Source organism: Anopheles arabiensis, chromosome 3, assembly GCF_016920715.1.
Source record: "Anopheles arabiensis isolate DONGOLA chromosome 3, AaraD3, whole genome shotgun sequence".
Lineage (NCBI taxonomy): Eukaryota > Metazoa > Arthropoda > Insecta > Diptera > Culicidae > Anopheles > Anopheles arabiensis.
This window is the reverse complement of record NC_053518.1, coordinates 44657400-44683245: the sequence shown is the minus strand read 5'-3', so window position 1 is coordinate 44683245 and position 25846 is coordinate 44657400. Positions and strand designations below refer to the sequence as shown.

Genomic DNA, 25846 nt, shown 5'->3' with positions numbered 1-25846 from the left:
GTTGATCCTTTGTTTCTGCCATGACATATATTTCTAGACAGATTCAAAAGTGGCAATATAGTTTGGAGTTTGTTTTTGCGTGCGTGTTTTTTTTTTCTCTTGCTAAACTCAACCAACCCTAGCTGAATGAGCTGAATGAGCTAATTCTCGCATAGATTGAATCATCAAAAATAATTAACAAAAGTAAATTGAGAAATGAATTAAGAATTAAATACATCCTTTTTTAAATTGTCATAAGAAGGTAGTACTTATGATCTATGCCACTTGAAACATGATCTGCAATGAAAACAGTCATAAAGACAAACTAGCAATTAGAACAAACGGAATCATCATAACCAATAAAAGAAGACGACATTTTATTTTTCCCAACTAAGCAATCGACATGAGAACGACGATAATGATCAAACGTCAGCATAACACATACTTATGAAAGAAAGTAGATTGCTGTAGCTTTGCTTAATTTAGTCCAGTGTCCCAAGTATGACTACCATTCCAAAAAACTGTGCTTAACTCACCTCAATGCGGTTTGTTTTTAAGCCCACAGCACATAGAATGGAAAGGTAATGAGTATAGTACTAGGCAATTTAGATGTTTGACAAAGTGAATTAAAACCAGTGAACAAGAGGAAGGAAGGAAATGTTCAGCGATACATACACTGCATTCGATCGCCAACGTAGCCAAAACAATAACCAACCAAGTTAGCTGCCAAGCGAAACATATATACACCGGCAGCCAACATATACGGTAAGCACCACCTCGTAATACCAAGGTAGACGACTATGTCCAGTACATGATCACGATAAGCGCACAAAAATGGACATAACCATAGCGAAATAACGGATCCATCGCTAACCACCAACATCTAACTTGGATGTTCACTTGAAATGGACTATACCGATTAGAAGCGATTTACTACATCAAAAAGCTACCGATTACGACCCTTTGCCGCCGAGATAAACCGAAAAAAGAATAGCAACACTAGACGCAACGTCTGATGAACGACGTTTTGCCACGACACGATTGCATACTTGATCCCATCAGATTGTCCGTGGATTGGTCCTTTGGTGGGTCGTGAAAATGTTCCTCAATCATCATGAGGGAAGAAAGATAATTTAATTGCCTTGCTATCTACCCTAACATGTTCTAGGGTAATCGAGTGAAGGTAAATGTCAATAAAATGACAATAAAGCTGGACAAATCCCGTACGATGTTTGGCTTTAGAGACGAACGGACATTACATCGTCAAAATAAGAATGCTTGTGATCTGAACTAAAAATATATTTGATTGTGATCTGTCATAATTGAATAGAAATTGAAAAGTTTGAAAAGTTTATCCATTTGCCACAAATGAGATTAAATTCAATTAAAATGTAATAATAACCGAAGAAGCGAATCCTTTAAATGGCTAGACGTAATATGATACAACGCAACGCAACGCTTTTTATTCCCTTCGTATGTTTCAATCCGTTCAAATTGCTACACACCTAAGTGGATTAGAGTTCACTTTCATTCCGACTCGTAAAAACATAAACAACGCTAGTCGACGTCCGTTCCGCCAAGCTGATCGGAACGAACCATCATAAAACCAGCATAATCCTCCCCCTTTATCCTGTTATCCGTACTTAGGTTGACCTCAGCTAGCCGGCACATACACGCACCTTAACTCCATGTTTGCAACTGGTGCGAATTATACTGTAATTGTGCTTGTTAAACACCGATGACATTCGGCTCCTACCTTACTCATCTCTCGCAGTGATTGTGAGCGTATCATCCACTGCACGCTTGTATGTCCTAGACGTTGGTCCGAAAATAGAAAATATTTTCGAAAGCAACACCCGCTCGCCAAGACGAAATAGTATTAGTCACACACAAATCGTGGCACCGCACACAAAATAAAACTCTCCCGTCGGATCACACAGCAGCAGCAGCAGATACACCGAACCGAAAAGAAACGGAAACCCTCCCCCTTCTATCCAACACCCACGCGTACTGTCAAAGGTAAGCCCCCCCCCTTCTGCTGGGCAATCGGAAGCCCAAACGCATGAAGGCAAGAGGAAGAGAGTAAGGATACATTTTTGCATGCAAAGCCAAGAAAGGGAGGAAGTGCACTTAAAATCTGTCGGCACGCTCGCGCGACGGTACGATTTCCTCTGCCGCGACCTCTTTTTTAAAGCGTGTAACGGGCGGCGATTCCCCGCGTACACCCCTCCCCCCTCCACTCCCCACCCAACGAACCAAGGCCGCCATGGTTGAGAGTGAAAGGAATGTAACTTTACGGTCTTTCATTCTCAAAGAGCGCGCGCGGCTGTATGTGTTTTGGTATGGGAGATGCAAACAGTACTACCAGCCAAGCAAACGCGAGCGACCGGCGGTTAGGGGTGGGGACAGTCGATCGCCAGTGGACACCTATCTGGTGGGAGAAAGTGTGAAAGCGAGCAAAATTGATCCAAGTGATGAGAGATAAAGTACAGAACGGATATAACGTATAACTACGTATCCATAGCAATCAATTACACGATATATTATCAGATAAACGGCAACAAATGGGAGCAATTATCACAGCTATTGCCTAATTAATCATTGCACTCGTTATGCCTGATATCGTTATGTGGGCCGAACAATCAATACACCTATCTAAAACCGAGTGATATTGAAATACATTCCTTCCGCTTTCATTCCGATACCGAAATGTTCTCTAATATTTTGACAACTATGCCATGTGGGAAAAACACATCCACCACCACCCTAGGGCTCATTGGCGCTATTGCGTTTGATTTTTTTCGTTCATCAACATGACCGCCTACAACAACGTCATGTTACAACAGCAAAACCTTAACCACCTGCTGGGACAAACTGCCGGAGATGCACACTCACACACGAATGTGCGCAGAGTAACATACATGGCCACTAAAAATAGGTCCGTCTGTGAAGAGCCGTTAGCATTCCGCACCACAGCTGACCCTAAATCGAAGTAAAACAAACACAACAAAAAACCCGCTGTAAAAGACCAAGAAATTGAGAGATTCGCGTAGCCGGCCGGCCGGCCTATTTAGCGGGACAGTTCTGTCGCGAAAATCGAGAAAGCTCTACATTTATTTACTTTTAACGTTTATCGCACCCGCAGGCAAATCGATTCTTTGTAGGTTGAGGTGTGTTCTATTATTTGGATTTCTTTATTTCTTGCAGCAAAATTTAAAAACACTTGAAATGTATTTTTTCTTTACTTTCGATGATATCGTTTTCATCCAAGAACAAGTATTTGTTATGGCCAAAGATGTGACTTGTCCACAACGATGTTTTCCCACAACTCCTAATGATTCCATATTGCTCTAGTCATTAATCATGTACGAATGAGAAGATTCTTTCATTCGCTATTGATCCTCGGAATAAGATTTGGTCGATTAATTTTTTTATTCGAATTTCATTCACTATTTCACTCAAACAATTTAAATGTTCTTCATTTTTTTACACATTTTTTACTAAGGTCATCCACTAATTAATGTAGCCTACACAATGTTGTAATAATGGCTCGGAAACGACCAAACTGTGCTTGTTTTAGACATGAATGAATTGATCATTAATTACGTACGACAATCAAGAACAAGATTCTTCTTCCTTGGTGAGCTTACTTCGTCTAGAACTAGATAGATATTTGTCTATTATGAGACAAGAAAATAAATTCCAACCACAGTTAAATGTATTATGTTAAAAAAATAACACTTTTTATACAAGAAAATGCAAGAAAACAGTGATAAGTTTCTATCAGTGCAGAATGAAATATTTGGATGTTGGCACTGCATCCGCACCATCACCCACAAGCATAAAGGAAAGCGTAGCCATGACCATCAAAATTAAATCTGTCATTCCAATGCATAATAATGTCATAAACCGATAATGCGATCGTAAACATCCGATCGAAACAGTTAGAACCAAACGGACACAGCGACTTCTGCTCTCAGCCCAACACACGCTTCTTCCACTTACGCACTCCGCCTGCACCCGAAAGCACAAGAACCAATGGTTCGAGAGTGCTAAAGAATGTGCAGTTTGCAGTTTGTGGTAAAGAAACCAACTGTTGCTTCCTATCTCCCCGGTCCGATGCTATTTTCGCCCTCGTCTTCTTACGCTGCGCGCATGTGAGGGCGTACCACCGCATCGTGTCTCACAACAAACAAGGGTGACGGCGGCGGCACGGGGCTTTTTTATGGCCGATTAACGACCCTACTTATACTCTTGGTGCAATCCGACACCGAGCATCGGATCGGATGTGCACGCGTGGTGTTGGCGGCACGGAGGCACGTCGTCGAGAGTACATTCAGCCACTCTCGGCGCGGGAGGAATAGGAATGGAAAGGGTGTGTGTGTTTCTCATTATGCACTCACAAATTCCCATCAACCCGTCGAAAGGTCGGCATACATATCGAATAGTATGCCCTCGGCTGCAGCAGTGTTTAGCTGGTAGGCAACAATGTTGCAAGTCACACCGGGGTCTCTCTCTCCATCCCATCGCACACACACACGCACGCATGATTTTTGAAGACCGCATTGAAACGGTCGTAAACTGCTGGAATTATAGGCGAGATGGAGCTTGAAAAAACGGTGCACCCGCGCACTGTGCGAGCCAAGAAAAGAGAAAAAGAAAATAAATGTCACACGCACGCAGCATTCGGAGCACAAACAGCTGTCACAACCATTTGACGCGCACTACTATCACCAATTATTGTGCCTGTGTGTTTGAGATCTGTTTATCCACATGTGTTTCTTTTCTCGCTTTTCTCGCACAAACGATAGCATCTTGGGCGGCAGCAGCAGCACCACCACCGGAAGACAGGCGTACCGAATTGCTTGCTCAAGTGGATATGTGTATGTGTGTTTGTGGTGCGTTTAGACCAGGGAAATGGTTCATCGATTTTCAAACAGTCGAACTGAATGTAAAATGTCAGCATATCCGACACTTAATGTTTTTGTCGTCTAGAATATCAAGTGTTGTTGTTGTTGATGTTGTTGCAGGCGTTACTCCGTAATCCTATCAATTTCACGGTCACGATACAACCGCAGTGGGAAGAGTGTTCAATTTTATATGCTTTTCTCGATGGTAATAACCATTTGAGCTTGAATTATGAGACAGTAGGGTGTAAACAAGTATTGGTTCATTAATTACGGACAGCATATTACTACACTGTGCTACAAAGTCTAGCAGAAACGGGCTAGTGAAGATAATTTAATTACACAATCGATGAGCATATGAATACAAAATAAAACAACAAAAAGTGTGAATAGCTTTCGGAGTAGTGCCAGAACAGCAGAACAATAAAACATGAACAGTTTTACACAATTTTATGCAATCTTTGTTGTTCCTGTTCTAATAATGCACTAATTTTGTTTTAGTTGCTGTTGCTTAATGCATACTTTTTCGATAATTATGATCGTATCTAGGTCAACATAGAATCGAACCTCATCTTCCTTCACCTAACCTACAAACAGCGCTGTACACAGCTTAACGACCGTTTGATTGATCTATCAACCCGGCCAGTCACGAACACTATTCGTCAGTTGACTTCGTAGCCGCCGGGCATAAACATAAACCATCCTCCCATCGGCCACATAAAAATTCAAACGCGGGCGCCAAACCAGCGTCAAGCTACGGCAGAGGGCACTCGTTCTTTTTCATTTGATTGTTGCCATTCTTGATTGACCAGCGTCACGCCACAGCCACGCCACCGACTGGCGATCGAAGCGAATTCCAATAGTTTCGTTATCGGTCGACCACAGTCTCCCCGCCGAAAATCCCCGCCACACACCCCCGGTAATGTACTCGCCCACCGCTGCTGAACGCGGGGAGCGGGTGCAGCATAAATTGCTGCTCAAACAACACCGACAGAACCGTTTTCGGTAGGTAAATTCATTCGCTATGCTCCCTCACACATACACATACACAGTCGTTCAGTCTTTCAGCGGTGGTGGAGGCGTCAACCACAAACAATGCGGGAAAACGCACGGTGGTATCAAATCGATATTTGTAATTTTAGTACATTGTTCTTGTAGTTATTTTGTTCTTTATGCCTTTTATTTTTTGGAAGTTGAGGAAACATTTCACATTTCCCAAACAATGCAATGATAGCTGCCGCAGTTTCCTAACTCCCCCCCCCCGCCCTCCAAACAGGGTTAGGGTGCGCGCCCGCGCCATGCATGCATGACAGCACTTACAATCATTTTACGATTTTTCACTCCATCCTTTTTCCATTTCCACAACTATTCGCAGACCACAAAACTCCATTTGCACACGGGACGCAGAGCAGTACGGGATGCAAAATATTGAAAAAAGTGAAACGGCTGGTCCTTTACAATTCAAAATGCAAAGAGAACGAACATGCAGCAGTTGCTGGTGCTGTTTTTTGATTCTGTTTATTTGATTTTTTATTCTACCGTCAGAATTTCATCTTTCCTCTTCCCTCGCAAACTAGCACATTTTACAAATGCAGGTTGCATCGTGTGCATCTTTTCCCTTAACACTATTTAATTCCTGCTGTTTCTTTGCCACTGGCATGTTAATATGCCACGTTACTGGAAAACTCAAAAAAACTCAAAACAGGAACTGGAAAGTAAGAAAGCATCGTGATAAAAAAGCATGATACAAAAATCAAAAATTAGAGACACAGAGAAGGAAGGAATAGAGCAAGAGATTTCAAACATATAAATTTTACCTTCCTACATTTTCAGTGGTACATGAATACTTGAAAACCCTGTTAACGAACATATCGTCAAAGGTTAAACTGTTTGTTTAAACGCACACCTTTTGTCAATAAATAAAATGCTCTTAATAGTTGCAGCACGTCAACGTACAATTATTATTTATTTTTATCTAAAGAAAGGCCTGATTGAACCATTGATTTATTACCAAACTACATATTTACATTCATCGACCATCAAACGTTAGTATGACGATAGACCAAAGCCTCCATTCATACATTAATGTGGCATTTCATTTTCATCAAAAGCTCTTTCGTATGCTCTTACCAAATTGTAAAAAAAAATAATAATTATAATAAAACAGAAAACACACAAGCACTCGTCTTGTGATATTATTACACGATGATATGCATACGGGGTTTTTTAGTGGCATGTCCAACAGGATAAAAAAAGCAATCTCAAACCTTTTATGGCAAAATGAAATGCATGGCAAAAGCATCCTCCAGCGCAACCGTCGAGCGTCCTCCACACATTCGGTAAATAATCTCTGTTAATGCTGAAAATAAAACATTGCGACAACAACATCGCGACCGACTTCAACGGCGGGCAGATTGCAGGCTAGAGCAGTGTACAGACGATTCGCAAATGTCGACAAATGTATCGAGAAGAAGCTGTGTGCAGTGTTGTGCCATGCCCGCATTTAGTCTTGCGCAGTGTGTATCTAAATGATTAGTTAACAATCCACTGTAAGCAGCGCGCTGGTGGGCAAACGCCATTCCCCATGGATTATTTTATGCACGGTTAATGCCCTTTCACTTAATCGAAGCGCTGTTCGGGAATACTAGTTGGCAGAAAAATTTAAGTTTTACCCTTTAAGATTTATCTATTCATTTTCAACTGAGGGATAATCACTTTATGTTTGAAGTGTCCAAAACTGATATACAAATTTGTTTAATGAAGATAGCATCGAATATAAAGCTATTTGTAAAAGGTCAACGTGATATTAAAAAAAAACACACACACACACAATTTCGATACTAAAACTTACTCGCGTATAAAACGTGGAACATTGAAAAGGTGAAAGAGCAAAAACAAACCAACCCAACAAAGCGAGACAGCACCTTCACTAAAGGTAAAGCGTGAGAAAGTGAGAGTGAGCGCGTGAGCATGAGGACGTCGTAGTACCAACAGAGTACTCTACCCTTCCAAACAGAATCATAACAAAGAAAGTAAGGGTACACCATCAAATAGTCGCCCCAAGGTGGTTGGTGATGCAAGAGCGTGGATGCAAGAACAGGGCAGCATAGTAGAAACAGAGCCACCGCCATCCAGCAGCAGCAAACCCCCCTACACACACACACACACAATGAGCAGAAAGGAAAGTGACGGCGCAACCATACAGACATATTTTCCCAAGCGGTGAGCATAACGCACGCGTCAACTGAATTCCGAACCGCTTTTCCCGTCACATTCTTTCCCGTTCTGTGTTGTGTTTTTGTCTCTTGCCGTATCACAAACAAGCCGTCCCATCCGGCTTCTCGACACACACACACACAACACTGTAGAGCACACGCACATGGTTCGCGATGGCACAAAAATAAACGTGCCCAAACTGTGTTCTCACTCTTCCGCTAATCCCGTCAGTAATATTTAACTAACCAAGGTTTAGTGATTTGTGTGTCCATATTAGACCATGTTTTTACTGTTTATTTTGATTATCAATCGCTTATTTTCTGTGGACGGTGTAAATACGACATTGTGCAAAAGCAGAATACAATTATGAGTAACGGACATACGGCGTTACTACTTTTGAGCATTCTACATCGTTTCCCACAGTGTTTGCATCAAACTAATGCCTTTTTTGTGGAATTGACATGGAGCATCGAAGTAATTTAGTTTTTTAAAGAAAATTTAGTAAACCATTTTGCATAACATCAACTGAAACAACTGTGCTAACTCTGACAGGGCGAAATCAATTATAAAAAGTAAAGAAGAGGTTATAAAAGAGGTAAAGAAAGAAAAATTCATAACCAACCCTACTTATTTTGGAAATTATGTAGGATCATACAGACAATTTTTCATACACTAAAATGGTCTCCAACAAGAAAACAGAAAGAGTACGAGATAGAGCGCGCGCAAAAGAGAGAGAAGTATGGAGAGAGAAAGAGAGAGAGTAGACAGCATTCACGGAAAGTTGTGTGGTGGGTGGTTGGCTGGCTTGGTTTCGACTTTTAGCTATTTTTGTGCATATCTGTTTACCGGTGGACAAAACAAAGCACGTCTTTTACGTAGGAGCATAAGGAGTACCACCCTCGGCTACCACAATGCAAAGGCTATTTATAGAAGCATAGTAAAGCGCCCTTAAAAGTATGGAAAATGGTATTTGATCTTCCATTTATGATTTCATGACGATAATCAAATCTTTTGGTCTTTAATGAATCTTTATTGTAAAACCATTTGTATCAAAATGTTCCGAAATATTAATAGATTGGATTGCTTCTTTTGAAAGTTAATTGAAAACCATCTAAGATAAAGATTGTGGCTTATTTATGGTTTTGTAATTGAAAAAAAATATAATACTACCAACTACCAACTACAAACATGTAATAAAAAAAACTACCAAAATTCTGAAATCTTGTTAATTTAAACCGCTGTTAAGATTTCTCGCCTCATAGGAAAACCTTTCACATTTCAACAAGTTCTAGGCTAAATTAAAACTCTTTAAATCGAACGAACGACACATTACGTGAGCTTAGGTACAACGTGCACCATTCCGATAATGGCAAAATAAAATGCTAATCAGTTGTTTGACGACATGGAAGGAAAATCCAAATGCAAGCCCCGGGCCGATTCAAGCACAAGTTGACCTTAATAGAGAAAACACACACCTTATGGCGCACAAGCCAATCCAATGTCCGGCGCCAAAAAGGATTTTGCAAAGTGTAGATGGCAATGTGGGACAACAAACAACCGCATATACGTGCATCGGCCAATGATTCATTAGAGGTTTTTCCCCCACCTTCGCCTTTGTTGTGACTCATCCGGTATCCGGTATTGGGAGCGGGAGCGGGTGAATATAATATTCAAATGTACTAGATAGCACTAGTAGCTTGAATCTTTACTCGAGCCAAAGAGCGTCTGTATGCACCACAGCAAATGGATGATTAATTTCACCCTCGACCACCAAACCTAAAGCATTGCTCTGCTGCATCGCGATTCTATTTGCGTCCAATGGGGAAGACCCCATAGTCAAGGATTGCCCACCATTTACTCTAATTAAATTACATACTAATTCACCCAAACAAGCATCCACAAAGAATGCAAGGCAAAAAAACGTTGCTCCTGTTTGTAGAATCGTTTAATGTATGCACAAAAAAAAACTAATTGCAATCCAATACAACACAACGTGGTGAAACACAGCCAACACACAGCAGTGTGTTGTGAGGGCCACCATCACACCGGCGGTTCCAGTGCGCCACCAAGTTCGAGTCTCAACCCGCCCGCTCGCTCGCTCGCTCGCTCGCTCACTCATTGTAGCAATTAATCACAGACGCGACCAGGTTTCTCCCCCAGCACGATCTTTAATTCCAATTCTCCAAACCCGCAGTCATCTGTCTCAGGGCCATCGTGCAAGCTTCCAACAACAACAACAATAACAACAACAACAAAAGCGGCAGCAAAAAAGGAGCGAAGAAAACTGAAGGTGCTGCTGCTACCTACCATCCCTCCCGCCACCGCTGCCTGCTGACGGTGGCAATGAGCATTTAACAAACCTTCTTTTCGAACACAAAAAAAACATACACACATACCTCCCAACCACCCACCAAGGTAGTAGACACCCCGTATCTCACCAACACACACACGCGCGCACACGCAGCGCCTTCAGAATCGACAAACTTGGCTTAACAACGGACACTGCAAAAAGCACCGTCGAGCCACCTGCAAAGTGGCACACGCTTCATTCATACGTACGCAAGAGCATTCCACCACACAAACACGGCCGCAGCAAACGCGAATAGAGACAGCGAGAGATAGAGATACACAACAGCGCAGCGAGCCACACACACACGCGCAAGAGGCGTGCGCGCGTGCATGTAACGCAACAACAACAAAAAATGGAAACTTTTCGGTGTGTTTTCGATTGATGTTGATTGATGAAAAGGATGCGTTTTCGATTGATGTTTTTTTTTTTTAAATCGGCGTTTTGTTCAAGGATTTCAAAGCCAGAAATGCAATGGCAATGGCGAACGGCACACAGGACAGAAGATGGTAACGAATCCTAACCTACCTAACCTGGTAAGTATTTTCCCATCGAATTACATTTCTATGGCACGTCACAGATTCGAACGCCCCAAAGTTGCCCCAATCTCTTGTGAATTGGCGTTGGGACGCCTCTCAAACACAGAGCGCAGGGCAATTCTTCTGTCGAAAATGCCACTTATCACTGTGCTGTTATTACTCCACATCCTGCAACAGGATGGGGACATTAGCACCGGTTTGACGATGACTCGAGGGGTATTTGGATGCAGTTCGAGCACTTTAAAAGCAATCGGTTGCAATTGATTGATTAACAGGCGCGCATCAGTTGGGTTTTTTGGATGTATTAGATATTACAAATAATGAATGTTTATGACAAGAAGGTATGCTAGCAACGTAGTCCGAAAAGAATCAATATAAATTTTGCATTATACTACATATTGTTAACTTTGGTGATGTAATTATGTACAAAAAATATTAACATATTTTTTAAAATGGAAACGCTGTGAAAAATAGACTTAGAGCTGTTATTCTCAAGGCGATTGATGAATACAATTTTATGACCAAGCTCTAGCTATTTGACGCCATTGTAAGTATTATTAGTAATTAGTCTAGATTTTAAATTAATGTCAATAAAGTCATTTTGTGTAAAATTGATTTCATTAGCCACAGAATAATATGATAATCACGATTGTGTCCATGTGCTTTTTCAACATTTTATGTATGGCGAAAGACATTTACTTTTCTACCAATGTGCTGCTATTTACGTTAAATCACATTTTTTACATACTCTAAATTTAAGCTAGAAATATTATTGTTTGTTCGAGTAATATTTGATTATTGTTTCTATGCATGTTTAAAAAATATATTATTTCATGTTATTCAACAATAAGCATTAATTCTGAAAACATGCGTTGCAAACTTACAGCTCTAAGCCTACCATGGTATTAATTTAGCAGAAAGAGGAAAAAACCACGCACCTAACAATTTACGACTTGAATCACGTACGCACCCACACCGTCGCAGTCGTGTGTGTATGTGAATACAATTGTTATGTGTACGTCGATGATTAGGATAGAGTGGACTGTTTGTCGCTAACTTTCAAGAGCATGACCATTCATTGTACCAACAGCCAACACTCACCCACCCATCGGCCCTTATTGTAACAACAAAAACAACAACAAAACTTAACTCACCTTGTCGAACTATTTAGATTGGGCTCGGTGCAGCAGCTCACACACAATCTTATCGAGAAAACGTTCGTTCCGGCGGCACCCAGAAGCCAAAGGCAGCAGCTGTTCTTTTTTGTGTGTTGCGCCGAGGGCTTCTGTTCTTCACTATGTGTGCGTACATTCATCAATCAATAGCGCATAACGTTTAAGGGTGGTAACGGTAGCAGCAGCACCACACCACCACACAACCTTCAAACTGTTTCGCTCGCATCGGTGTGTGAGTGTTTTGCGCTGGTTTCGTTTTTGTTTTTTTCTTTCTGTTTTTGCAACCATAGGCCATGGAGTATTTGCGTCACCGTGTTAGGCTTTTGGCTACACACTGCAGCATACGCATCACACACAAACACACCGTACGTTTTTTTATCATTCCTTAGAGTTCGCCTTCGTCAACACAAGTGCACATATTCACGTACGTAGTTTTAAGTTGTGGTTAATCACGTTCGCTAGCTGATTACGATTGCACGGGTTATCACCATTAGAAACCACGATCGAGTTCTCTCACAAACACACGCACATACACCACTTACACTCACACCACACCACGCATGTAAAATGGTACCAGATAATTGTGCTGCGTGTTCGAGTATGTGTTTGTGGGTAAATGTGTGTGTGTGCGCGCAAATGCATGACACGCGGATTACGACTTGATTGCGCATTACATTTGAGGGTCGTACGAGACACACCGAATTGCACGGCGGATTGAATTGAAGAAAAACAACCTCCCCAACAACACGACAACAACACCACCACCACCACCACCACCAACACACATACACACACACTATGAGGGGTAGGGAAAAACAACATCCTCTTCAGCCATCACCACTACAGCCGTACGCGCGCGATTTCTATGCCCGTTTTCTGCGACGCGATGATTGCTTAGATCGCTCGAAACTTTCAAACAGGAAAGTGAAATCTTGCTCAATTTATAACATTTCCTCCAAGCAGTACGTACGGCCGGCGGTTGTGGCCGGTCCTTTTGAATAAAAAATAATATTTGCTCCTGAGCTTGGTCCGCGATTCCCACTGACTGCCATCGTAGTTTATTTTAAAGTATTCACTCTTTCCCTCCCCTTTACTGGTCGTGCCGTGTTGCCTATCTTCACATTCACTTCTCACGTTCCGAGCGGAGCAGCTTTTCGCGACTTCCTTAACCTTACCATCCATCACCCCATCCTCCCATCATCATCACACTGGTAGACAACTCACTCACTGCAGCCTCGCGCGTAGACCACTAAAACGAACTAAATAAATGCTCAATTCTTGCTTCATGCCAGTCAACCACATCCGCACAATTAATTTTTACATTAAAATGTAGTGCAATTATACTGTAACAGTAACATGGCATCGTTTCCACAAAACCCTAATGACCTCGTAACATTTCGTCTGCAAAAATTTCATTTCTTGAAAACAATAACACACAGACACATAATGTAATCAGTACAGACAGAACGAACATACACACACGCACGCAGGGAAGTGTGTACCATAGCAGCGCTCACGGGTCATACGCGAGTGATTTACACCAGTCGCGGTAAAATAAACACGCACGCACGGCGAAGTCAAACGTTGCTTGATACGCTTGATGTAGTAGTACCAATTGATTTCACAATCGATTGAAGAAAGCAAAGAAGGTAAAAGGACAAACCCAGTCAGCGTTCGAGTGCATGTGATGCCCATTTCTTGCCAGTGCATATTACATTCATTTATCGCTGCTATGCATGGGCCCCCCCGCAAGGTGCTTCTTGTGCGCAACTCTATCCTAATACGTCCCAGGCACAGGACATGCATTTCTAACTAAAAATGCCTCAGAAAAAAGTCGATTCAATAAAAGGTAGAGCAACAAGGAATAATGATAAAATTTAGCCAAGTAAAAATTCAAATCTTATCGCCCAGTCGGCATACTGTTGATTGAGTTATTCGAAGTATTTTTTCTTCAACAAGTATTATATACCATAGCAAAAAATTCATAATTTTATACATAGTTACTGAGGTAAACGATGTTGAAACGGCCTCTAATAATATTGAGGGTAAAGTGTAAGTAAATTAATTAGGTTTGTCGCTTATTCCATTTAGAACTGTGAAGTTCCAGCAAGAATCTATGTGAACATCAAGATTAGGGTTTCCCAACAAACGCTCATCTTTTCAAGTAACTGTGATAAATTAAATATTACTCAAGGCACTACAGTACAATACTCCAAGAAGCTCTTAAACATGTAATTAAAAAACAATCAGCCGTAGCAAATATTGAGATTGATCCTTGAAAAACTGCAAAGAAATCCCTTTTCCCAGTCACATTATCTGAACCGACTTCACAGTCATTACCAAAAAGGCGTCTTTCTTGATTTCGGGGACTGGTCTTGCAAATGATTGTATACGCAGCACACCAACACAGACCTTTGTGTGTATGCACTAAACAAAACAGTTCACCGTGTTGTAGACCTTCATAATAATTCTTTCCTTCCTCCTTGTGCGCCTGGGCCGTGTGCGTTGGTTACCGAACGGATTTCCTTGCCGATGTCATTTCGCTTCCGTTTGGCATTGTGGGACATGCTTGAAAAGTGATCGCAGTGCACCGAGGGACAGCCGACTGTTGTTGAGTTGGTTACGTGTTTTTTTTTTTTGTTTCATTTTTCTCTACTTTTGCAAAATTAACCTTTTCCGCCACCAAAGAGACGCACGTAATTGTGTACGTAAAAGAGAGCTCGCAATGTGTAAAATCGAAAAAGGATTCCGGCAGACGAGCAAACACACACACACACTATCACACGCAAGCACAAATACATGCAGTTTGATGCTTGAACAATCTAATGCTTGTGATGAAATACAGCATCGATTCGAGTCGGCAGTGTGGTTCGTTCGATCGAGCTTCATCATCGCATCTCATCCACACGGTGAGGGCTCACTGTTCATCGGCGATTACCTTCTTTTTTCCTTTTCTTTTCTTTTTTGAGAGTTGACTGCTCTCATTCGCGAGCGCTGGCTCGCGACGCACAGCTGCTGCTGCTGCTTGGTGCTGCTTGGTGCTGTTGGCTACTGTTGCCGTGTTGTGTGTGCTGTGTGGAGCCATACGCCTTCTTCTTCGCTCGCTGCTTGTGTCACAACCGTAAAGGTTGTGCCGAGGAAAAAAGAAGAAGCGAACGAAGACAATCGGAACGGGCGAGACTTACGGCGAAGGGTGGTGGGGTGTGGGGGAAACACACGGGTGGAGACTCCAATGAACCAACGTGCAGCGAAAAGCACACGCACACCGCCACGCCATGGTTTATACTCGTGCGATCAGTGCCTACCATTCTCGCACATAATCACACACAGAGTCTAGAGGGCCCCTCTCTATAATTGGCTGTATCTTGTAGTGAGGGGTTTTTTCGTCACTTGCTTCCTCCTCTCGCTTCCTCTCGCCCTTCTGCCCTGCCACACACACACACACACACACACACACACACTTCACGTCTGCTACGTTCCTTCCACGTACTTCACCTCAAAACATCTCATTACGAATGGACGGGTATTCACTTCTCACTGGGGATGGTGGTCGCCTCTTCTCACTTTACCGTTTTGGGTTGACTTTTTTTTGGTCGATGTTTGTTCCTGTCACTGTACTTCCTTCCCACCCAAACCAATTTTCGTTCCGCATTCAATTGCTGCTATGACGGGTGTCTTTCTTCTTTTTTTGCGTACACCTCAAAGAGTTTTCATTTGCCAAAGTATGTGCGGTACGTACACGGTACGTACCTTCAACCTAGCAGGGCTTCTTGTTTTTCGCCTTTACCACCGTTTTCTTCACCAATACCAATACACACACCCGTGTTGGCAGAGCAGCTCAGCTACCGTCCACGGTGCTTTGTTTTCCCAATTTTTCTTGCACTCGTTTTTCTGTTTTGTTTTACGTCTTTTTTTCTCGTTCACCGTAGTACCACCGTTTACAGCTTTCACCGAAGACGATTTTTGTTTAACGCAGAGAGCACTTCCTCTGTCACACGTTCACGAAAAGTCTCAAATCAGCGATAGAGAGGAAAAAAACAAGACGTCACAATTCACGACATCAGGTAAAAAAGCACCACACCTGTTTTCATAGTCCATCAAATAATTGTAGAGAGCAGTAAATATGCTGCTACTCAAAATGCAATAAAAGTTAAACTTTCAAACCGTAGAAAAGCAGCAACAGTCTAGCGGGGACTGCTTGAAATCAGCACACGCATGCATGGCATGCTTCGGTGGGAATAGCAATGCACACATCGTAAAAACACGCAACCGCACGTACACACACTCGCCCACCAATACGCGCGCGCACACACACAGATACACAAGGTGTGTAGCCTTCGCTTCTTGCAAATGTCAACCGCACAAGGACTTTTATGGGATTTCTGATAGTTTTTCTCCAACTGTGTCTTTTTTCCCCATTAAATGTTTGCTCTCTTTCGCACACTCTGTGCAAAGGATCATACCGGCGCAACGTCGACAGGATGCCGATTGTCACCATTATGTGTGTGTGTCTATTTGGATATCTGACTGCTTTTGTGTGTGTGTATCTATTAGAGAGAGCAAAAGAGTTTGCGTGTGCAATGCAACAATGTAACACACAATGTGCCCTCTTCTCCTCTATTGGTTGATGTGGAATGGCAGGAAGGCAAAAATGACATAAAACTACACACGATAGCGTGTACTTGTTGGTGGTCTCTGCTCTTCGCACCATAAGGACACACACGCATGTTGACTCACAAATACTTTTACGCAAGCACACAATGTATCGTAATGGTCCGCGGTTAGGGGTTTGCAGGGCACATCATCACACTCTAATAGTACGCAATACTCGCTCGTCGGACGGTTGATAATTTCATTTCCTTCACCCCGCTAACACCGCACCTTTCCCACGTCAGGCTGCTTCGACTTTGGCACTTTCGGTACATTCGAGAAAGAACGAGCAAATTCAAAAATACACACCGTTCGCAAAAAAGGGCACTCATCTAGCCCGTCGATAGTAATGATAATGAATGAGCAAAGGTATAAAGGAGGTGAAACGCGTACTATGGGGCTACACTACCACACCACAAGTCTGGGATTGGCGGGGCAGGGAGGGAGAGGACTGAGGGGTGCCAAAGCGATAGGAAAAGTAGAGCCGTCAGTTACAAACCGAACGTATGGGGATTTCCGAGGTCTGCACTGCAACAACGGTATAACGGCATTGATTATTCGGCGAAGCACAGTTTCGGTTATTTGCCTTCTCGGATTCCGACCTCATAAGGCGTCAAAACGATTGTTCGATTCAAGATTCAATTTGCGACCCTTCCGACGAGACGGGATTCGCTTCGTGTTCGCTTTTCACAGTCACCGTCATCCGCGCTCTCTGCGCTCACCCCACATCCGTCAGCCTTCTTCTCCACCACGCATTACAAATTTCATGCCCCGTTCGTTCACACACAACTCGCCAACAGAAGACTCATCCGTGGCCACCTTATTTTAAAGCGTTCTTTATACTCCAAGCTGACTGAACAATCCTTTGATTACTAGTTTTTCCGACAGCTGGACACTTCCGACGACCCTTACGCGCCCGTTATGCACGGTACCGAATCACTTTCAGTCGTAAAATCACCTTAAACGGCCGCAATGAAAAATGTACAACACGCAAAGATCGCCATTTTATTTTCTTATTGTTGTTGTCATTCTTGCTCTTCGGCGCTCGATGCACCGTGGTCGATCCAGCGGACCTGAGACGATATGTGCACACTGATGGATGTTTATTTTTTAAAAATACATTTATGTTTTGGAAAGAGTTTTGTTTTACTAAAATAATGCAAAAGAGATTTTTGTTACCTTCTGCTACACCATTTTATCATATTTTCATGAAATAATGACCTTGCAAGGAGCTAAAGAATACATTTTAGCTTTGAATGCATTCTGATTCATTTTAAATTCTGTGTTCTAATCGTAAAAAAACGAACACAATCATAGTTGAAACAAATCGTTTAAAATATCAATTATTTTTGACGAAAACCCATTGTCTTAATTAATCGAACGATTTTTTTAACAAGAAACTTGTTTGACATACGTCACAGACCCAAATAACAAAACAGTCCTGTCAATACAATACAACGGCATTTAACGGCATTTAAATCAGCAGAAAGGCACTTTTGAAGTCCTGCAAGGGAAAAGGATAAGGAATTACAGGTGTCCCCCAAGATACGACTGTATTTGGGACCGAAAAAATGTCCCAAAGCAAGGCGTAAGTCGAAAAAGTCGTATGTCGAATATCTATGAATATAAAGTTTATAGCCGAAGTTGAAGAGTTTGAATTTATGATATCGTGTATATTCGATTCGTAATGTTCGATAATGTAATAATTATATTCCAAAAGCCGTACACAATATCGATATTCAAGATCGGGTTGTTTTGGAATCTTTGGAAATGTGTGTATAACGGTTATCAGCCCAGAAATTCAAAAAAAAATACATCAATTTCTTGTCAATGACAACTTTTAACTGTCAAAATCAAATTCGTCCTGCGAATCGTCGTAACTCGAGGGGGTCGTAACTCGGGGGACGCCTGTAAATGAAAAAAAAAAAATAATAATAACGGAGATCGCCAAAAAAAATATATATATTTAACGAGCAATTTCACTTCATCTGTATATGTGCTATTCGTTTCTGCGTTAAAATACGATTCAAATAAAATTATGTACGTTTGCTTCATTATATTAAACTTAACGGTTTTGTTGATGATCAGGAAGGTAATTAGTTCAAATGCTTTTAGGATGATCCTAATCCAAATGTTTGTCCTGGTTTAGATAGACTATCTTCAACGTACAGATTTTCGCCATGAAATTGTAATTGAATTTACTGTATACCTTAAGTGCATCTATGCAACAAATTTACGCGACCATACCCGTTACCTGTTGAAAAAAAGTTACAGCTGCATGTGGTCCCAGCTATTGCTGTAAATTTAACTTTTTATATTACATTTACATTTACTATCGAGAGAATCTCGAATAATTGCTTCGAAATTCTATCTCAATTGTTACCAAACGACGATTTACCGCTTTACGCAGACTAGTACATTAACTAGTTATTATCATTCATTACATAATAAAACCTTAAATACTGTGTGTCCTGTATCGTTCATTTGTGTTTATTCATTCTAATCGTTAGTTTTTTTTATTTACTCTAATATTGTAGTGTTTGTCTTTATTCTTTCGGGTACATGAAATTAACCACATCGCATACAACCGAAAACACTGTGACAATTTTGCACCTTCTTTCTATACGCAACGAACGAAAAGCTCTGATCTTAGTTGTTCTTTTACTCGTTACACATATGACACGAGTGACCAGCAGGGTGTCTGAAGTTGGAGCTGCTTTTCCAACAGTGAGAGTTATCTTTCAAAGCTCTTTTTGCTTTTACATTAGACCACGATTACGAGAGTTTGTGTTTTAATGAGGTTATTTATTTGTATTTTCTTCTGCCAAAAAAATATTCCTACCTCTTCACAATTCAAACCTTTCCTCCTTCTAGGGTGTCGTCTCTAGTTTCGCTATATCGTGATTTTACCTTTTTGTTAAACAACAAATATGAATTCGGGACATGTGTAGTTTAAGTGATTTTCTACCGATGTTTTTTTGTTTGTTTTGTTTTTGTTTTACACCTACTTCATTCGCTAAAAGTCAGTCCGTATGATAGCGATGAAATGTTGTACTTACACACGCAAACCGCACTGTTCTAACTTTTGATCCAGTTTCGTGGAAAAGTGATTTGAATTCAACTTGAAAAGACCAATATTATTAGTACGCACAATTGAAGGTGTTTCGCAATAAGAAAAAAAAGAAGAAGAAAACAACTTTGATGCGAGTGCAGCAACTAGACGCTATTACACAGCTTCACACACACGTGCGCGCTAATGAAATCTAACTAAAATTATAAAAAAAAGATTTTGGGATGCTATTTACCGCCTATAGCTTTCATGCGTATCCGTTAGGACGTTATAAACACTCGCTCTTGCTTGTTTCCATTTGTTTTGGGGACAGTGTACGGGGCAGCTACAAAACAGTATAGTTATCTTTTCGCAATTGTTAAATCTAAGAGAAAATATGTTGAACATGTAAAGAAACTAAAAAAAGGAAAAACGATTTCCAAATTTAAAATTATTTATATACCCTCTTTCAACAGGATTCCCTATTGCAGCTTCGACTGTGCATTGTGTGTCTGCTAGTGTCTAGAGCCGTTTGCTATATTTGCTGTCCTTACTCGATCGCCACCATATGTATGCATGTAAATTAAACAAAAAAAAAAAAACGCGACAACAAAAACAGTTAAGAACGGTTGCCTCAACCCTGCAAACGTTACGATTAGAACTGAAAGTCAGTTTTTGTCCCATTATTAATTTTCCTAAATGAATAAATGCTGTAAGTCTAAACTCACATCGATGTTTCAACTATGCTCATGCCATGAAACAGGCAAAAAATGTTTTTCACCTTCAACATCAACTAAAAAAAATTACTTCGATATACCGTCAACAAGCGGGTATGTCATCTTTCACCATTAATAGCCACAATGCTTGTCTTACGATTCAGCATGTGATTGGCATTCTATAAAAGACATTAAAATAACCCAAAACGCATGTAAAATCTGGCATGCAGAAATCGTCATTTCCACAAGTCTACACTACATTAACGGAGAGCCAATCGAGCAGAGCAAAACGTGATCTACTGCGACAGATCGGTAGCAAGACACAAATAGCACATGAAAATGGATGGTTCGCTGCGCTTTATCCAACGCGCGTTTCACATCCAAATGTTCGTTCTCTTTTCTCCTGCTATCGACATTACTACTACCTCTTTCGTCCTACTACTTCGGTTTGCTGTTCGCCTGCCGCACACTGTGTGGTCGGTTCTTTACGACGGTCGTCCGCCCGGTCGCTGTTAAAACCGTGCCCGCACGTAGACCGCACTGGCATCGTGAGAACCGTAGCCGAGACGTTTGGCGTGCTTGTACACCTCGTTGGAGGCAGCTGTGATGGGCAGCGATTGCTCCAGCCCGTCCGCTAGGCTCAGTGCCAGCTTCAGGTCCTTCTGCATGTGCTTCAGTGCCTGATGAGTTGGGAATTCGCCCTTGATAATAGCTATTTCAGTAGGAGAGACAATTGTGAGGATGAAAGCAATCGTTAGTTAAATTAGACATCCAGAATATACGATAAATTAATTAATTGTGCCTTACCGTTTCCTTTCTGCAGCATCATCTCCGACGACATGTTGGTCAACTCAAGCACCTCCAGTACGTCCTTTTGCTGCAGTCCAGCGCGATCCGCTAGAGAACAGAATAAGAATAATGTTGGTTAATGTCACTAATTGATCAGCTTTGATGATTTAGAAATTGAACGCTTTAAAATGTTTGTATAGTTTAAATCCTACTAATACTCAATAGCGTTAATGTACGTACCTAGTGCCATAGCCTCTGCCACTCCGGCAAGCGTGATCCCCGAAATCATCTGAAGAATCAAGTTCATTTTTGTCGCATTGCCAACGTCGCCCAGATAGAATGAGTTGCGGGAAATGGCCTCGAAGCAGCTCTGACATTCTTCGAACAGCAACCGGTCACCGCTGGCCAGTATGATAAGTGTTCCCTCTTCCGCTTGATTCTTCGAGCCTTGTATCTGAAGATAGAATGCACGGAGTTGTTGAAGTTTTACACATTACGTTACCGGTTCATTCAACTGCCAGAACATGGAGCATTGGACATTCTCTACTCACTTGTGCTTCCAAATAACGGCCTCCTTTGGAGATGATTGCTTCATTGATGTCATTGGAGGTTTCCGGGTCGACGCCAGTCATCTCAACATAACCCTTGCCAGCCAGGTTAGCTGACATAACGCCGCAATTACCGAACACCATCTGAACAGAGAGAGAGAGAGACACACAATGCATAACACAATTTAATTCACATAAACAATAAGTATATACATAAACATAAACAATATAATACATTCAAAACAAATCATTTGCATTCTGACTTACATCCTTTGCAACCTGCGGATCGGACACACAGGAGTACGTAACATCGGTCATTTCGACCACATCCGACGGTGTGTCCGCAACCTCTGCACCGACCTCCTGGAATTTGCGGCACTTGTGCGCGCTACGATTCCAAACCACCACCGAATGACCGGATTTGATCAGATTTTTCACAATCCCGCATCCCATCACGCCCAGCCCGAGGAAACCGAACTTCAGCTGGGACGCCTTGATATTGCGCGACTGTACCGCATTCGATACGCTCGACATGTCGATCTCGGGCGTCTCCGGCCGGGTTACGGTCACCGGACGGTTCAGCAGATGCGTCACAGGCGCATTGCGTCTCACCGGGCTAGCGTCCAGCGAGGACAGCTCACCGGAATCGTTCAACAGCTTCTTCTTACGTTTGGGCGACGGTGCACCGGACACACCATCATCAAGCATCGCTTTGGCTTTGTTGCCAACCGAACGCGGCTTTGTAACCGAAGTCTACATGTTGGGAAACGAAACAGGTAGTGTAACAGAGTAAAATTAGTTTCAATAGGCTGCAGGTAATATTTGAAATAGAATGCACCATCTTCTACAATACGGGATGCGCCCACTAATAAAGAATCTACGAGAGGACACAACTAGATATACAAAAATGGCGCCAAACTGAGCATTGGAAAGTAATAATCGATTCACACACCACCTTATCCACGTTCAACTTGATTGGCAACGAGGCACGTACTTTCTTCTTGGCCGACTTCTTCACCATCGGTGTCGAGGTGGCCTCGTCCACGGATTCCAAGACGGCGGGCGTCGTCGTGTTGTTCACGGAAGCTCCATCCTCGGCCCCGCTTTCTTCCGTTCCGCTGGCGACGCCCTCACGCAATCTATTGAACTCCTCGTCCGGATCCGGACGGTTGGCGGCTTCGTTTTCACCAACAAACAGAGGCTGAAATTTCTGTAATAAACGTTCAGTTCAGTGTTAATAAGCGTATGTCACTCGCTGCAGGGATGCAATATCAAATGACTTTTTCCCGTTTACCTCCGGATTCACGCGGAATTCTTCGATCTGTTTCAACGCCTCTTTGAACTGGGCACTTTTGGAAGAGTTTAGGTGCGTATCCTTGAACTGCAGATAGGGTTTGATTTGCGTTTCCTCAATCCAAGCACTGCAAAGTAATGATATATTGCCATTGAACAATTGGTGCGTGGTAATGGTTAGAGGCTCTAGAGCACAGTTCGCTGCGTTCTTCATACTTACTAATTGTTGGATCCGAAAAAGAAAATACACTTCACTGGATTGTTCTTTTTGACCGCAATTTTACGCAACTCTGCCGGAGGAACCGAGATACGGCCTGGCCATGGCGAAAATCCCTTCATTTTGGCCCTGGATAGCGGGAAAAAATTGACCAAAAACAAAAAAAAAATAATATCAACATATGTGTATGTATTACACCAACCCATCGGCGCAAGGTGGAGACAGAAAAACAACACCCCCTGTTTGAGGTTATGTTGTCTATTCTCCCGCTTCTTTCGCTTCGACGTTGATGCAAATGCTATCTCGGCACTACATTCACGCACACACGGTGGGCCTCCCATGCCACCGACATTACCAAAACCCCACAAAACCCACAAGGGAAAATCAAAACAGAGCGTTCATGAGTTGTGCCGAGAAATGGTTCCACAAGGGGAAAATCACTCACCAGACGAGATCGTTGACGGCGTAACCCGTGCTATCGGACATTTTTGTTTATTTTATGCTGGTTGCTGCTTAGAAACTGCACCACCGCCTACTGCTGCTTCTACGAGTCGATGCTTCCTGCACTTGAAGGCTTCCACCACTGGGACTGCTTTTGCTGACTGATGACTACGGGTCCGCACGTATGCTGGCTGGTGCCCGCGCGTACGCACCTTCACACGCACACACACAACTAATTAAGCCGTCCGATAAGCCGACGCCAAGCCGACGACGACGTCGATGATGATGATGACAGTGGTGGTAAGAGGGGAAGTTGAGCACACTTAATGTGACAATTATGCACACGTAGCCGAATCGGCAGTAATGCACCGTACAGTGGAAACCGGATAGCTTTTCCGGCGTGCCCTTACGGATAGCGGATGGAATTTGCTTCGAGTGTTTTTGTGAAGCGGCCGCGCGTCACTTTCATTCACTGTGGTGGTCGTGTGTTAGCGCTTCCTCTTCGTACGCGCGCTCAGTCACACTCCTTCTCGCTCACTCACCTACTCTTCGTACACACACACACACTCACACATACGCGCGCACAAAAGCAAACTTATGGCAAGCGCTAGCAAACGATTGCCACGGTAAAATTTGTCTTTGGCGGAATCCTGCCCAGAACTGAAACTCACAATTTATCGACACTTCCCACTTATCCTTCGGTCTTTAAAACGTACGGGAAACAATTGCGGGCGTCGGCAAAACGAGACTTTTGCTGGCCACTTTTGTAAGCACCCACTTTTCTTTGGCGGAGTTTTTCACAAATGTGCGTGCCCACTGCTGCAATCGGCGATAATAAAAAATGGCGGTTGTTATGATTTTGATGCTTCAGAACGAAGTGCCAAAGTCGACATAGCAAAGAAACACACATAAGTCGACAAAGATTCAAACTCGTTGTTTGTAGATTTGAGATTTTTTTTATATTGGAGCAGGAACTTGTTTGAAATATTGCTGTCTACACCCTTGATTAAAGATGAATTGAAAATGCGTGTCCATTTAAGCCTAGCATAAAGAATCATTCTAAAAAGAACTTCAAATAGAATCAAAGAATCAAATATAAAAACGACTCTTTGACCGACGCTATCACAAAGGGCGGCCACTGTGCGTTTTGTCCTTGCGAGACGTGTGCAAGACGTCAGACGATTGAAGCTCTAAAACGTTCAAAATGACAGTTTGAAATGAATGGAGCGGTTTTTAGATGAAGTTCAAAAAATCCTATTGGATTCCAAATGAGTCTTTTAAAAAAATATGCTTTTGTTTAAAGATACCCCAAGAAATAATTATGTTATATTTTCCACATTCTCCCTGTTTAAAAAATTGAGTAAAAAATCACCCAATATTAAGTGTGTTAAAAATAAAAAAATAATTTTATTTATAATGACAAACTTTAGATAATAATTTCTAAAAAAATCAATTTAAGGTACTTGAATTATAAACTTTGTTGATGAGGATGATACTTTGAAGTATGTGGTCGCCTTTTCAATTTTGTAAACAATTGGAAAAATTGTTCAAAATTGTAGAGAAAAAAACGTTTTTTTCACAAGTTATATCGAACACTTACATGCGTAGAGAATACATTAAGGCATATATACACATTAAGGCAGATACAGTGTAGTATCATGCAAAGCGAAGAATGTAGACTCTCTCTCTCTCTCTCTCTCTCTCTCTCTCTCTCTCTCTCTCGCTCTCTCTACCTCTTTCTCCTTCTCTATCATTCTCTCTTTCTCTCCCACGCTCCTTTTATTTCTTCTTTCTCTATTTATTTCTATCTCGTTGGCCTTCACACTAAAGAGCGCAAGTCGTCGTGACATGGCCAATATGATGATCAACATGATCAACAATTATTCTCCATGATACTCGGTCCCTGGCTGTAGTCTCTTATTCGTCCAGTCATATCCAACAGGTCCTGCTTTACCTGATTCAGTCATCAAGTTCAGAGTG

At 42.1% G+C, this 25846-nt stretch overlaps 2 protein-coding genes across 12 annotated transcripts in view; both read right to left on the bottom strand.

Moving 5' to 3' along the window:
* Positions 1–17820, bottom strand: part of LOC120904958 (AF4/FMR2 family member lilli) — a 62427-nt gene extending 44607 nt beyond the window's left edge. For 4 of the 9 annotated variants that reach the window (XM_040315499.1, XM_040315507.1, XM_040315506.1 and 1 more), the window contains exon 1: positions 17772–17820. The gene's annotated coding sequence lies outside the window, so the exon portion shown is untranslated. The other 5 variants (XM_040315500.1, XM_040315503.1, XM_040315501.1 and 2 more) reach the window with 5 other exon arrangements.
* Positions 17821–19282: 1462 nt separating this feature from the next.
* LOC120901946 (putative oxidoreductase GLYR1 homolog) lies at positions 19283–24703 on the bottom strand. Of its 3 annotated transcripts, none has more exons than XM_040310322.1 (9): positions 23871–24703; positions 23429–23554; positions 23210–23336; positions 22868–23125; positions 22183–22668; positions 21919–22059; positions 21608–21821; positions 21386–21475; positions 19283–21290 (listed from the first exon to the last, which is right to left on the bottom strand). In XM_040310322.1, exons 1-9 carry the CDS (start codon positions 23909–23911, stop codon positions 21091–21093), a joined length of 1683 nt encoding a protein of 560 aa, XP_040166256.1. In that variant the 5' UTR covers positions 23912–24703; the 3' UTR covers positions 19283–21090. The 3 variants fall into 3 exon arrangements, with proteins under 3 accessions (XP_040166256.1, XP_040166257.1, XP_040166258.1); XM_040310323.1 differs by having other exon boundaries at positions 22871–23125; XM_040310324.1 differs by having other exon boundaries at positions 22910–23125.
* Between the last annotated feature and the right edge of the window lie 1143 nt (positions 24704–25846).